This window comes from Eulemur rufifrons, chromosome 2 (assembly GCF_041146395.1).
Source record: "Eulemur rufifrons isolate Redbay chromosome 2, OSU_ERuf_1, whole genome shotgun sequence".
Classification (NCBI taxonomy): domain Eukaryota; kingdom Metazoa; phylum Chordata; class Mammalia; order Primates; family Lemuridae; genus Eulemur; species Eulemur rufifrons.
In genome coordinates this window covers 47629175-47642712 of record NC_090984.1, presented here as the reverse complement: position 1 = coordinate 47642712, position 13538 = coordinate 47629175, and the positions used below count along the sequence as shown (strand labels likewise).

Here is a 13538-nt window from a genome sequence, read left to right as displayed (position 1 = left end):
TTAACATAATTCACATGTAGTTGCTGCAGCCACAGAATTAAGACTGAAATCTGAATCCACCTTTTCTTTTCATAATGCCATTCCTGTGTGAAGAATATTAATTTGTGTTAAACAGTTTTAGATTTTATTCAACACCAGCTTTATACATTCATTTTTAGTTTGCACTGACTTCTCTCAGTGTGTCAAGTATGATTGAAATTTGCTGACAGTAATTCCCCCTAAGCAAGTAGATTTCTGTTGTTTGACTCAACTGTACCAAAGTAAGATAAACATATTCAAGGAAAAACTAAAGGCCGGGCATGGTGGCTCACGCCTGTAATCCTAGCACTCTGGGAGGCCGAGACAGGCGGATTGTTTGAGCTCAGGAGTTCGAGATTAGCCTGAGCAGCAGTGAGACCCCGTCTCTACTAAAAATAGAAAGAAGTTATACGGACAACTAAAAATCTATATAGAAAAATTAGCCGGGCATGGTGGCGCATGCCTGTAGTCCCAGCTACTTGGGAGGCTGAGGCAGGAGGATTGCTTGAGCCCAGGAGTTTGAGGTTGCTGTGAGCTAGGCTGACGCCACGGCACTCACTCTAGCCCGGGCAACAGAGTGAGACTCTGTCTCAAAAAAAAAAAAAAACCACCTAAAGATTTTACATGTTTAGTTTTTTCACCTACAAGTAGCCTGCTGTTAACTCAACCTGGAATGCCCCTTACCCATCCCCACAGCCCACTTTTTGTTTCTGGCAATCTTTCACAATCTGGTTCAAATCTCACCTCCTTTGAAAATGCTTGTGAATTTTGAAGTCTCTCCCCCTCTCCCAAGCTCCACCCCAAATTTGCACTGACACAGTTTATCACCTTGTCTTAGCCCTAAATTCTATAATGTTTTATAATTCATTATTTATGTGTCTGCAGCCTGTAAAAAGTCCCCAGACACCGAGGGCCTTTACTCTTCCCAGTGCTTTAAGCTGTGTAGAAAATTTGTTTGCAAAACAATATAAAAATATGCAATAATCATATTGTTTTTAGGTCAGGGGAGGGGAGACAAAAAATACTAACCAATAAATACAACAGCATCAAATTGGTATAATGACCCACTGTAGAATTTCTAGACTCCTGCCCACTTGAAGATCGGTATGCATATCTTTAAACAACCTAGCTTTTATGTTGTAAGTTAAGGCCATTCAAAAATAAATCAAAAGTTAGAATTTGAGGTTAATTCTTCCCTTCTCCTTCACCTTTTACATCCAATTAAGACTTGTCAATTTTACCTACTAAATATCTCTGTAACCCAATAGTAGTGATTCTCAAACCTCAGCAAGCATAGGAATAACTTGGAAGGCTTGCTAAAACAGACTGCTGAACTCCATCCCCAGAGTTTCTTTTTTTTTTCCCCCCGAGACAGAGTCTTGCTCTGCTCACTCTGTCACCCGGACTAGAGTGCCGTGGCGTCAGCCCAGCTCACAGCAACCTCAAACTCCTGGGCTCAAGCAATCCTCCTGCCTCAGCCCTCTGAGTAGCTGGGACTGCAGGTGTGAGCCACCACGCCTGGCCATCCCCAGAGTTTCTGATTCACTAGGTCTGGGGTGGGGCCAAGAATATGCGTTTCTAACAAGCACCAGATGATACTGATGATGCCCATTCAGTGACTACACTTTTAAGAACCACTGCTGCAACAGAACCCCTACTCTATTTTCCATGCTTTTGACAGGGTTCACAATTTCTAAAAAAGAAAAAGTCCCTGAGTTGCAACATAGTAAGATGATTCAGATGAGGCATGAGAATAGTTAGATTTGGGCCTGAGCTTGAATGATTTCCCTTGGTGGGCAGTGGTTGGTGTCTGAGGCTTTGAAATGATCTTTAGCACACAGGAATGAGTCCTGTAGCATTTCTGGAGTGGTCCAGAGTGCCTCTAAAGATAAACCAGCAGATGAGGTCATGGTAATTCAAGGAGTCAGAAGTAGAGGAGGGGGGAATGAAAGCTATAATCGCTGTCAAAGGGGTGTTTTCTGTAGACAAGTGAATAGAGCTATTGTACACAAACTCGGTGGTTGCCAAGCATGTGGCCCAATTATTTTGCCTTTACGAGCATGGCACGGAAGGATCTCTTTAGAGAACTTTATTCATACACGTTTGTATTTCATCTGATGATAGCATGCAAAAGCCTGGAGAATTTGAACCTAAGAGGCTTTACAAGTTTCTGCTTTCCAAATCAAGGATATAAGAAAGTTGGAAAGATCACAGAAGTAAAATGCTATCCTTAGAAATAAAACAGGAATTGCAACTGATGAAAGACCAATAGAGAATCCTACCTTGGTCAAAATATTGACAACAATAATCAGGATCACACAGTGATCTTGGGAAGAAGTCTGTGATTTAAATTTTTCTGAGAAGGAAATTTCTCCGGAGAAACTGGAGGTTGGGAGTATGTACACTTAGACCCTCTGCTCTCCCTGGTCTATCTTTGGCTCTACCTATATTTAAAGTGTTTATAAAAGTTCAAAGAGTTATACTGGTCTCCAGGGTCTAGAGAGTCTTAAAGGAACAGAAGACCTGCTTCAGGCCGGGCGCGGTGGCTCACGCCTGTAATCCTAGCACTCTGGGAGGCCGAGGCGGGTGGATTGCTCAAGGTCAGGAGTTCGAGACCAGCCTGAGCGAGACCCCCGTCTCTACTAAAAATAGAAAGACATTATATGGACAACTAAAAATCTATATAGAAAAAATTAGCCGGGCATAGTGGCGCATGCCTGTAGTCCCAGCTACTCGGGAGGCTGAGGCAGGAGGATCGCTTAAGCCGAGGAGTTTGAGGTTGCTGTGAGCTAAGCTGATGCCACGGCACTCACTCTAGCCTGGGCAACAGAGTGAGACTCTGTCTCAACAACAAAAAAAAAAAAGAAGACCTGCTTCAATTGCTAAGACAGACATTGTTCTCTTACAGGAAACACCACTCACTCTGCAACATGGGAATGGAGATGCTTTAGTACCCTCAGCTGCATAAGAAACCCATTCAGGCCAGGCGCGGTGGCTCACGCCTGTAATCCTAGCACTCTGGGAGGCCGAGGCGGGTGGATCGCTCAAGGTCAGGAGTTCGAGACCAGCCTGAGCAAGAGTGAGACCCCCGTCTCTACTAAAAATAGAAAGAAATTATCTGGCCAACTAAAATATATACAGAAAAAATTAGCCGGGCATGGTGGCGCGTGCCTGTAGTCCCAGCTACTCGGGAGGCTGAGGCAGTAGGATCGCTTGAGCCCAGGAGTTTGAGGTTGCTGTGAGCTAGGCTGACGCCATGGCACTCACTCTAGCCCGGGCAACAAAGTGAGACTCTGTCTCAAAAAAAAAAAAAAAAAAAAAAGAAACCCATTCAGGTGGCTGGTCTAAGCCCCAAGGGTCATGGCCAGAAAACAGAAGGTTAACAGCCACTAGGCCTCCAGAAGAACAGCACCCAGTTCCCTGAGCACCACATAGGTGGGAAACAGCAGTTTTAAGGTTGCTGCCAATCCTCCATGATATTCACATCTGTAGTTCAAGCCCTGGCTAGGCACACCTGAGGGAAGTGCAACCCACAGGAGGATGCTCCATGAAACAGGGTCTGCAGAGTCAGAATGCTATAGATGAGGTTATCAAAGATGAATTCAGCCTAAAATAGACATAACTAGAAACAGGTTGAAAAGCATGGTTCACTTCTTCCTCGTGAGGCAAAAAGTTAGATAATGAGGCTGTGGGGAGGTCTGTATCCTGTTTTATGTGGTACTGACATAGGGAAAAGGAGTGAAGGAGGTTTCTGTGGCTGTAGTGATCCCTATGCTCAAAATCCTAATTCTGGCAGACCTCTAACATTTCATAAAGCACTGCACTACACAGTATTCATTTGATCTAAGCCCTCTAAACCCACAGAGCTGGGAGTAGGGGGAGACCTGAAAGGCTAGAAATCATAAGAGACAAACCAAAAAGTCATAGGAGCTATGTAGACTAGGACTCCACTAATTCAACAAAGGATAATTGCAGAAAGTTATCAGAGACTTCAAAGGCTCCATAAATACCACATTTACATACTGTACTTCTCACCAGGGAGAAGGGTTGCAGCAAAATGGTTTGTAATGGGATGGGTTGAAACTATAAAAAGGGTTATATAATTGTTAGAAAATGTTTATTGTTTTCAGAAATAAGAAATTTTAAAGTGTTGAAGTTAACACAGCGATCCTGTAGCACAAACAAATTAGCATATTTATTGAACTATAACTATGTAAGGCACTAAACTATGTACTATAATTCTTAGGGTTAGCTTAGAGCTTTCTCTTACTCTATCCTTCATAAATTCTAAAGTATAATCTACCATGAAAATAAAGTTCTTAAAGTAATCCCAAATATCTTAATGCAGCAATTATTACATCATTAGTAAATCTCTTCTAAAACTAATGCCTGTTTCCTCTTATTTTGGGTTACATGTTTTCATACCTATTAATAAATCATTACAAATGTATAACAAAAAAATGACTGTTTTTTGTCTTCTGGTTGTGGTTGTCTGATTTTGCTTTGGCAAATTTTTTTTAAGTGTTATGTATTAATGATAGCACAGACATGATAAATGAGTCTCTGGGCAATGTAACAAACAGAGGACTCAAAAACCACATGCTCTTTTATTAAACACTATGTTAAATTGCCTCCCCTACCATATTCATTTCAAGCATTTAATAGAATGCAAATTCATACAAATACCCATGAGTAAAATCTGCAGTGGCGAATGCTTGTAGATTTCTCTTGAATGCCATTGACACTTCCTTTAAGGGTACTGTTTCAAGAAGAAAAAGAATGACAGCACAATTGCATATCTAGAATTTACCTTCTCTACTAAAAAGGCTGATTTGCATTAGTTTTATACAATAAATATTTAATATAGAAATTAGAAACAGAATACAAATGCTTTTAGGAACCCAGAAGGCTAATTTTGGAACTATCTTAGTTTTAAGAGTTTAACTGACATGCTATTGTAACAGAGATCCTGAGACAGCATAATTACCTATTAAAGTTTTTTAAAAATCAATATTCATGCAAATACAACAGCTTTGTGTTTTTCTCTGTGAATAAAACTATCCTAATTCTCTAACAACATTGTTTTTGCATTAACGAAACCAAGGATTCCACTCACCAAATATGAAGCAGAAGTTCTTTGAAAAGACAAGCCACAGTCCAGGCAATAAATGCCCCTGTAAATCCAAAGACTTGGTAGGACAGAAAGGAAGTAAATGTAAACTCTTGAATTTTAAAGAAGAGTTCTAATAAAGAATCAAGTTATCTCATCCTAGGATTTTACAATTTCATTGAGACTAATCAGAAATCTTTTCAACAGGGACTTAAGACTTAGATTGATTTATTTTCTTTTTTTTTTTTTTTTTTTTTGAGACAGAGTCTCACTTTGTTGCCCTGGCTAGAGTGAGTGCCGTGGCATCAGCCTCGCTCACAGCAACCTCAAACTCCTGGGCTTAAGCGATCCTACTGCCTCAGCCTCCTGAGTAGCTGGCACTACAGGCATGCGCCACCATGCCCGGCTAATTTTTTCTATATATATTTTAGTTGGCCAGATAATTTCTTTCTATTTTTAGTAGAGACGGGGGTCTCACTCTTGCTCAGGCTGGTCTCGAACTCCTGACCTTGAGCGATCCACCCGCCTCGGCCTCCCAGAGTGCTAGGATTACAGGCGTCAGCCACCATGCCCAGCCTAAACTGATTTATTTTCAAAAAAAAAAAAAAAAGGTAAAACATTTCCCAATTCTACTTTTTATTTGAATAAAATAAGGCACAATGTATAGTATGTTAACCTGTCTAAATGTTCCTTATTAATAATATTTTAATGATATTTCCAAGTCATTTTCTTTTTACTATGAAATAAACTAATATTCCCATTATACAGATGAGAAAACGAAGGTATAGGGAGGTAAAGTGACTTGGGGAGTCAGAATGGAGAGAGGAAACAAAGATGGGATTACGAGACAAAAAGACCAGCATTAAAATATAGCATGGCAAAGATCAGATGGCAATGTGAGGATGGTTTTATATGTGGGTTCTCTATTCTGATCCATTGGTCTATGTCTCTGTTCTTGTGCCAGTACCATGCTGTTTTGGTTACTATAGCCTTGTAGTATAGCTTGAAGTCTGGTAAATTGATGCCTCTCAATTTGTTCTTTTTGCTTGAGGTTGCTCTAGCTATACAGGGTCTTCTCTAGTTCCATACAAAGCATAGAATTCTTTTTTTTAGATCTGCGAAAAATGATGTTAGTATTTTAACAGGGATTGCAATGAATCTGTAGATTACTTTGGGTAATATAGACATTATTTTTTTTTTTTTTGAGACAGAGTCTGACTCTGTTGCCCAGGCTAGAGTGAGTGCCGTAGTGTCAACCTAGCTCACAGCAACCTCAAACTCCTGGGCTCAAGCAATCCTCCTGCCTCAGCCTCCCGAGTAGCTGGGACTACAGGCATGCATCACCATGCCCGGCTAATTTTTTCTATATGTATTTTTAGTTGTCCAGCTAATTTCTTTCTATTTTTTCTACTATCTCTCTATAGTAGAGATGGGGTCTCGCTCTTGCTCAGGCTGGTCTTGAACCCCTGAGCTCAAACGATCCTCTCGCCTTGGCCTCCCAGAGTGCTAGGATTACAGGCATGAGTCACCATCCCAGGCCTAATATAGACATTTTAACAATGTTGATTCTATACCAATCCATGAGCATGGTATGTTTTTCCATCTGTTTATGACCTCTGCTATTTCCTTTCTCAGACTTTCATAGTTCTCCCTGTAGAGGTCTTTCACCTCCTTAGCTAAATATATTCCTAGGTATTTTATTTTCTTTGTTGCTATTGTGAAAGGTATTTAGTCTTTGATTTGATTCTCAGCTTGACTGTTGTTGGCGTATATGAATGCTACTGATTTGTATACATTGATTTTGTAACCTGAGACTTTGCTGAATTTATTTATTAATTCCAGTAGTCTCTTGGCAGAATCTTTGGGGTTTTTCTAGATATGAGAGCATATCATTATGTAACCTGGATGGAGATGGAGACCATTCTTCTAAGTGAAGTATTGTAAGAATGGGAAAACAAATACCACACATACTCACCATTAAATTGGAACTAATCAATCAATACTTTTTTATGTACACATGTGGAAATAACATTCAGTGGAAATCAAGTGGGTTGGGAGAGGTGGGTAAATTCACACCTAACAGGTACATCTAACAGGTACACTATTTGGGGGATGGGCACACTTAGAACTTTGACTCAAATGGTACAAAAGCAATTTATGTAAAATATTTGTACCCCTGTAATATTCTGAAATTTTAAAAAATAAATTTAAAAATATATATACATTTATATAGCATGGCCACCCAGTAACTTTCAGCAAGTTCCTTTGGCCTCCTGGACCTGTTCTTTTCATTCGTAAAAGAGGTATTATACCACCTACCTCTGAAATGTTTGAGGTAAGGCATAAGCAAAGCACCTAACAGAATGTTTAGTTTGTAGCTATTCAACTCACATCAACTCTCCCACCAACCCACAATCCCACTTTCTTCACCAGGTACAATGGATATATAATCAATCCATAATGCTGCTGAGAAGTAAATAAGATACCGCACACAGAGTGCCTGGCAAGCACAAGGCTTAATACATTTGTTCTCTCCCTTCCTCCTTTATCATAGATCCTACAGTTAGTGAATGGTTGAGCCACAATCAAATTCAAATATTGGTTCCACTACAGAACTGTCTCTGTATACACATTTTATTTATGGTAGTATCTTATTTAACTGCAAAATTTAACCTAGCTGCTTAATCAGTTATATTAATGTGTCCCCGGTAAAATCAAATGCATTTCTAAAGTATCTTCACCTTTCAGTAATCACAAAAAAGTGATTAATATCTTTGACTTGAAAATATACATTTTTAATAAATAGTTCTACTGGAAATTCTGCAATATATATTCTTAATAATTTATAAACTATATAACCTGAAAGACAGTTAAAAATTTTATTCCTTAGAAGCTGGACATGATAATGTGTGCCTATAGTCCCAGCTACTCAGGAAGCTGAGACAGGAAGATCACTTGAGCCCAGGAGTTTGAGTCCAACCTGGGCAACATAACAAGATCCCATGTCTTAAAAATAATCTATTCCTCTGTAATCCTAGCACTATGAGAGGCTGAGGCGGGCGGATTGTTTGAGCTCAGGAGTTTGAGACTAGCCTGAGCAAGAGTGAGACCCCGTCTCTACTAAAAATAGAAAGAAATGATCTGGACAGCTAAAAATGTATATAGAAAAAATTAGCCGGGCATGGTGGCGCATGCCTGTAGTCCCAGCTACTTGGGAGGCTGAGGCAGGAGGATTGCTTGAGCCCAGGAGTTTGAGGTTGCTGTGAGCTAGGCTGACACCACGGCACTCTAGCCTGGGCAACAGAGTCAGACTCTGTCTCAAAAAAAAAAAAAAAATCTATTCCTTAAGATATTATACACCTAAGCATTTAAATGACTCCATTCAGTATTCCGAGTTCAAAGATATTAGGTTGTCTTTTCATTTTTCATTTTCCCTATGTTCTTCCAAATAAAATTAAGATGGCAAATGTGGTAAGTAAATATAAATGAAACAGATGAGTGAAAAATAGATGAGTGTACTAGACCTGCATTTATGAGGCAATGACCTTCAAAACTGGCAGGGAGCTGTTAACAATGTTCTTCACAGGGGAGCAATTATACTACAACCCTCCCATGTATACTTTCATTTCTCAGGTTCTACAAATACATTTGCATATCAGAAAGAATGAAAGAAAATAGTCTGGTAACTGTGGCAACCTTCATTGAGAAGATATAAGTCATTTTCATTACCTTAATATCACATCCTAAATGCCAGATCAGTATTACTGCTGCATTATGAAAGGACAGACCAATACTTTGACAGAATTTCCTACAACTGATATTTACCAAATGTAGCTATCATAACTCCAACCTAGTGATACATTTCTGATTCTGTAATACCCTAAATGGTCTCTGATTATCTTAAGAGGCACTAAAATATTTCTAAAATAGATAACCTTATTTAAACAAAAATATGACATACAACACTTTAAGGAAAAGGAGTTCAAATTATCACCAAAAAATTTTTTAAATATACAATACTGCAAATGCCTAAAATGTTGGGAATATTGCTTAACCTAGTAAGAAGCTCACAGATCCTTTCTATACCAATTCAAAAGACTGTGCCCAGTGTTTGATAAATGAGCACATGCACACACACACACACACACACACACACAGAGAAATGTACAAGGGGAAAACTTACTAAGAAAAGGTCAATTTCTAAATACTGAGAAAAGCCATATGCAAAAAATGTTAATTTCATTTAAGATATTGTCCTTTTTCTACATTTCCCCACATGGGTAAAAACAAAAGCAATTCACAATAGTGGTGCCAAAGAATGACAACATTACATACACTTTAGAAATCTTGTGTTTTTTAGATTCTATATAAGAATCACAATGCACAATCATTAACATGTCTAAATAATGGACACTTACTACAGTGTGGCCATAATGCACCCACCTTAATTTTTAAAAAGTAGCATAGATTTTTTTGTAACATTAAATTGCAATAATGTAAAATAAGAGCAGTAGGAACATAAATACAACCATAGTTGGATATAGCAAGCATAAATCCACTAAGTCCTGTTTAACTTAAAAATATTCTTTTCTCAACTGCAATAAAAACTACCCACAATTATAACACCAATCAAGCAAACTCAAAGGTTCCACTAACTGGGAAAAACATAACTGGATGCCTTATTGTGTGACACCTTAAAACCACAAGGTTATCAATCATTTCTAGCAGAATGGTGATGTGAATTGTGTTTCATTTGTACTTTATACCTTGGCAAAAGTTAATGATCTGCCCCAGAAATCTTATTTTACCACATACCCCAAAGTATTATTGGGACTTACGAAGTCTAAATCTCACACTGCTCTTTGTATGCTATTGTGTAAATGCTTTAAATTTTAAAACAAAAGGATAAAGACTTTAAAAGCTGTGGACAATGTATTAATATTCAAATGGTGAAGATGTCAATTCAAAGTTTTCTCCTATCCCACCAAAAGAAAAAACAAAAAAACTGTACAAGGCACAATGATACAATAGAAACAAAAAAGTAGTATGCCACTCATTCAGTAAGGATATAATACATAGCATCTCTATCATATTCAACTACAAAAATCCTTTCACTTGATGGCTAGCATCTTTATGACTGCTTAATCTGTATTTAAGTGACCTTAAAAAGAGATCTTGTGTTCTTTCTCTACCCTCATGGATCTTTGGCAGGAGTCAGCACTTATGCCCAGAGCTGGTTTTGGGGGGAGGGAGAAAAGGGAAAGTGGCGAGAAAGCTGAACTGAGCACGGAGTCAGCAGAGAGCAGCTGCTCTCATACACTACCCAGCGTCTTTCTCACACAACGCTATTTTCCGCTATTGAGCACTGTCAGCAAAAATAAATAAATAAGGGGGCGGGGGCAGGGAGACACTGAGAAGGGTAGGACCCGGGCCGACAGTTTTTGTCTGTCACATCAGAGCCGAGAAGCAGCCTCCGGTTTCGTGCTGCAAATGCGAGGGATCAGGTGAGACCCCTCCGCGTCCAACTCAATTTGCTTTTCCACAAAGAGCAGTTTCAGGCGGTAAAAGCGCAGGATCCTCCCAGCTGATGAACTAAACACCTGAGCATTGTCAATGTTTTCAATCTCTGACTTTTTTTTTATAAAGAAGGAGAGAGGGCTGTGACTGCATTCCCGGGAAAGACTACTACTCCTGACGTACCACAGAGCAGTAGTGAAGGAACATAAGCAAGAGGTTGTAAAAATCCCTTCAAAAATACCAGGTTCTGAAATAAATGCTGTGCAGCATTATCGTATTGTTGGCGTTTTTGTAAGTCACCGATTCTCTCTGGCCACAGCCAACCCCCAAATCGCTGGGACTTGTTGATAAATCTTTATCTCACGCCCCCAAAAACTACCCAACACAGTAAGGTTTGGGGATCGAAAGGCGGGAGGGGGCCCTAAATCTTTAAAGCCCAGGGGGCTGGGCTCCCTTCAATAGGCCACTCTGCATGGGCTGCGCGTTCAGTTCTACCTTCGGAAAGCTCTGACTCACAAATGCTGGGGGGGAAATTATGACATAAACGATTATCCTTCCAACCAAAGAGAGATAAGAAAAGCCAGCCAGACGTCCTTGCCCGGCCGGAGAGCCAAAGCCTGCGCCCCCCGACGGAGCGGCCAAGCTAGGAGCCTCCCGCCCTGCACGCCTCCCTCCGGACACCCTCGGAAGGTGCTCCCCACCCGGGCGGGCTCGAGGAGCCAGGAAGGGGCGCCCTCACCCCGGGAGAGGGCAGGGGAGGTATTGGGGATGCGGGACGCGGGGACTAGCCCCGCGGCGGCGCTGAGCACCGGGTGGCGGGTCCCCCGCAGGGGCTCCGGCGAAAGCGCCCTGCACCGTGGCGGTCCGCTGCAGGCAGAAACGGACAAAGCGCGGCGCTGGGGCTGGGGCGACCCCCGGGCGGCGGCCGCCGGCCAAGTTGGCCCGACTCTGGGGACTAGGGGGTCCCACGGGCGGGGCGGCGCAGCGCTGACCTGAATGGTGCAGGTGTACTCGCTGTCGTCCAGCAGCCGCACGGTGCAGCTGTACTCGCGCTCCAGGCTCCTGCTGCTGCCGCTCATCAACCTGCTCAGCATCTTCCCGCCTGCCCGCCCCCGAGAGCGACGCGGCGGCGCTGCGGACCCTGGACCAGGCGCCCCTCAGCCCGGCAGCTCCGCGCCGACTCCGGGCACCTGCACCATCACCCCGGCCCGGTAGCTGCCGCTGCCTCCTGCTGGCCCCGCTCCTCCTCCTTCTCCTCCTCCCTCTCAGCTGCCACCGCCTCCCCCCGCAAGCCCGGAGCAAGCGCCGAGCTCGGTCTCCTCGGTGCCCCACTGCCCGTGCCCAGCTCGTGGGGCGGGGCCTCGGCCAGAGGGGGCCAATGGGGGTCAGCGCGGCGGAACCGAGTGGCGGGCGGAAAAGCCAATCGAGATAGGGTGCTGGGATGATGGGCGGGTTGGGGAAGCAATCACGGGAAAGCAGTCGGACGAAGCCAAGCCCGACCGGCCCTCTAGCGTCCCAAACGTGGAGATCCTGGATGCCGTTTCCCCTCCCCCGGGCCAGGTGTGGGCACCCAGCTAGATTAATGTCTGCTGCTGGGAATATATTTGAGCTCTGTTGCAGGGGCCAAATCCCGCACCCCGCAACGCTGGGGCTCCAGTCCTCTTGCGAGCCGGGGCGGAGAGGCGGCGGAGTGCAAAATCAAAATCCCTGCACCTGCAGAATGCGGGCACCTTTCGGTACAGTCCAGGCGGCTGCCCCCAACCTGTGCTGCACCCCAAGACTTCCCGGCGGGCCTCTGTACTCCAGCCCTCTTATTTGGAGGAACATCTGCTTTACAGAAGCTGCTTAAGTAAAAGCTTCAGGAACCGCAGAGGTTCTTAAGCACCTCGGTTTAACCCCTAAAAAACCCTGCACTCTAACACCCTTTGCCTCCCTCCTTTTATTTTCGGAAGACAAAAGGAGATTGAGGCATTTTCCTTCAGCTGATAGGAAGCAGAGGAAGCGATGGATAGGATATCTTTATCGCACCTTTAGAACTAGGATCATGTCTTCAGACTTCCTAAACAAAACACCACAGTATGTCAAGAGTTATACATCCCAAAGAAAAAAAATGTTTCCTTCTCTTTGTGATCCCACATCTAAAGATTTAAAGTTCTTTACCAAGACTTCATTAAGTTTAAGAGATATATATTCTCCCTCAAAGAATTTTGATAGAAGGAAATGTTATTAAACAATCCTGTCAACACAGACATAAATGCTGTAATAAATATATTAATTTAAAATAATGAAATATGCATACTTTCCTATTATTTTCATTTATACTGTTCTTGTTTATAACTACAACACATAACAAAAATGAAACCCTACATTAGCTTAGAAAAATACTCGACCTTTAAATTATGCTTCTTCCCTTGTGTCTTTGGATTCCAATATATTTTTCCCAATCTTTTTACATGGGAAGATATTTCTCTTCCCCCCACCCCCAATTTAGTAACCTGGATTGCTCTTCCTATTGGTTGCATTCTCCCTTGTATCATTTAATAGCCTTAGGAGGTTCCTCTTTTCAATGCAATTCTGATGGAGTTAGTCATAAGACTAGAACTAGAGTCAAGTGTTCCAGGCATAAAACCAGGCATGAACTCCTCTACTTTGTAACCCCAGCAGGTAGTCTGATGCCTGAAGCATAATGGGTACTCAATAAATGCTGAACTGAAGTAAATGGAATTGATAGATATTCTACAGCATTTAAATCCCAGAGAAGAAAATCTGTGAAGAAACTCAGAGTTTCAGGAAGGTCTAATAGGCTAAAGTAATGTTCTATAACATAAAGTTTAGCTTTGTTATGTAGCTGGGAGAAGATTATGAAAAATTTCAAACAGGAAGAACTTTTTTT

The 13538-nt window shown here is 42.0% G+C and overlaps 1 protein-coding gene across 5 annotated transcripts in view; it reads right to left on the bottom strand.

Annotated features, from left to right (window-relative positions):
• FRMD5 (FERM domain containing 5) overlaps window positions 1-11958 on the bottom strand; it is a 298361-nt gene extending 286403 nt beyond the window's left edge. For 3 of the 5 annotated variants that reach the window (XM_069484174.1, XM_069484167.1, XM_069484191.1), the window contains exon 1: window positions 11638-11739. In XM_069484174.1, coding sequence (XP_069340275.1) covers window positions 11638-11739 — 102 coding nt within the window. Of the gene's footprint in view, window positions 1-11637 lie in introns of all 5 variants that reach the window. The other 2 variants (XM_069484181.1, XM_069484200.1) reach the window with 1 other exon arrangement.
• Window positions 11959-13538: the final 1580 nt, after the last annotated feature.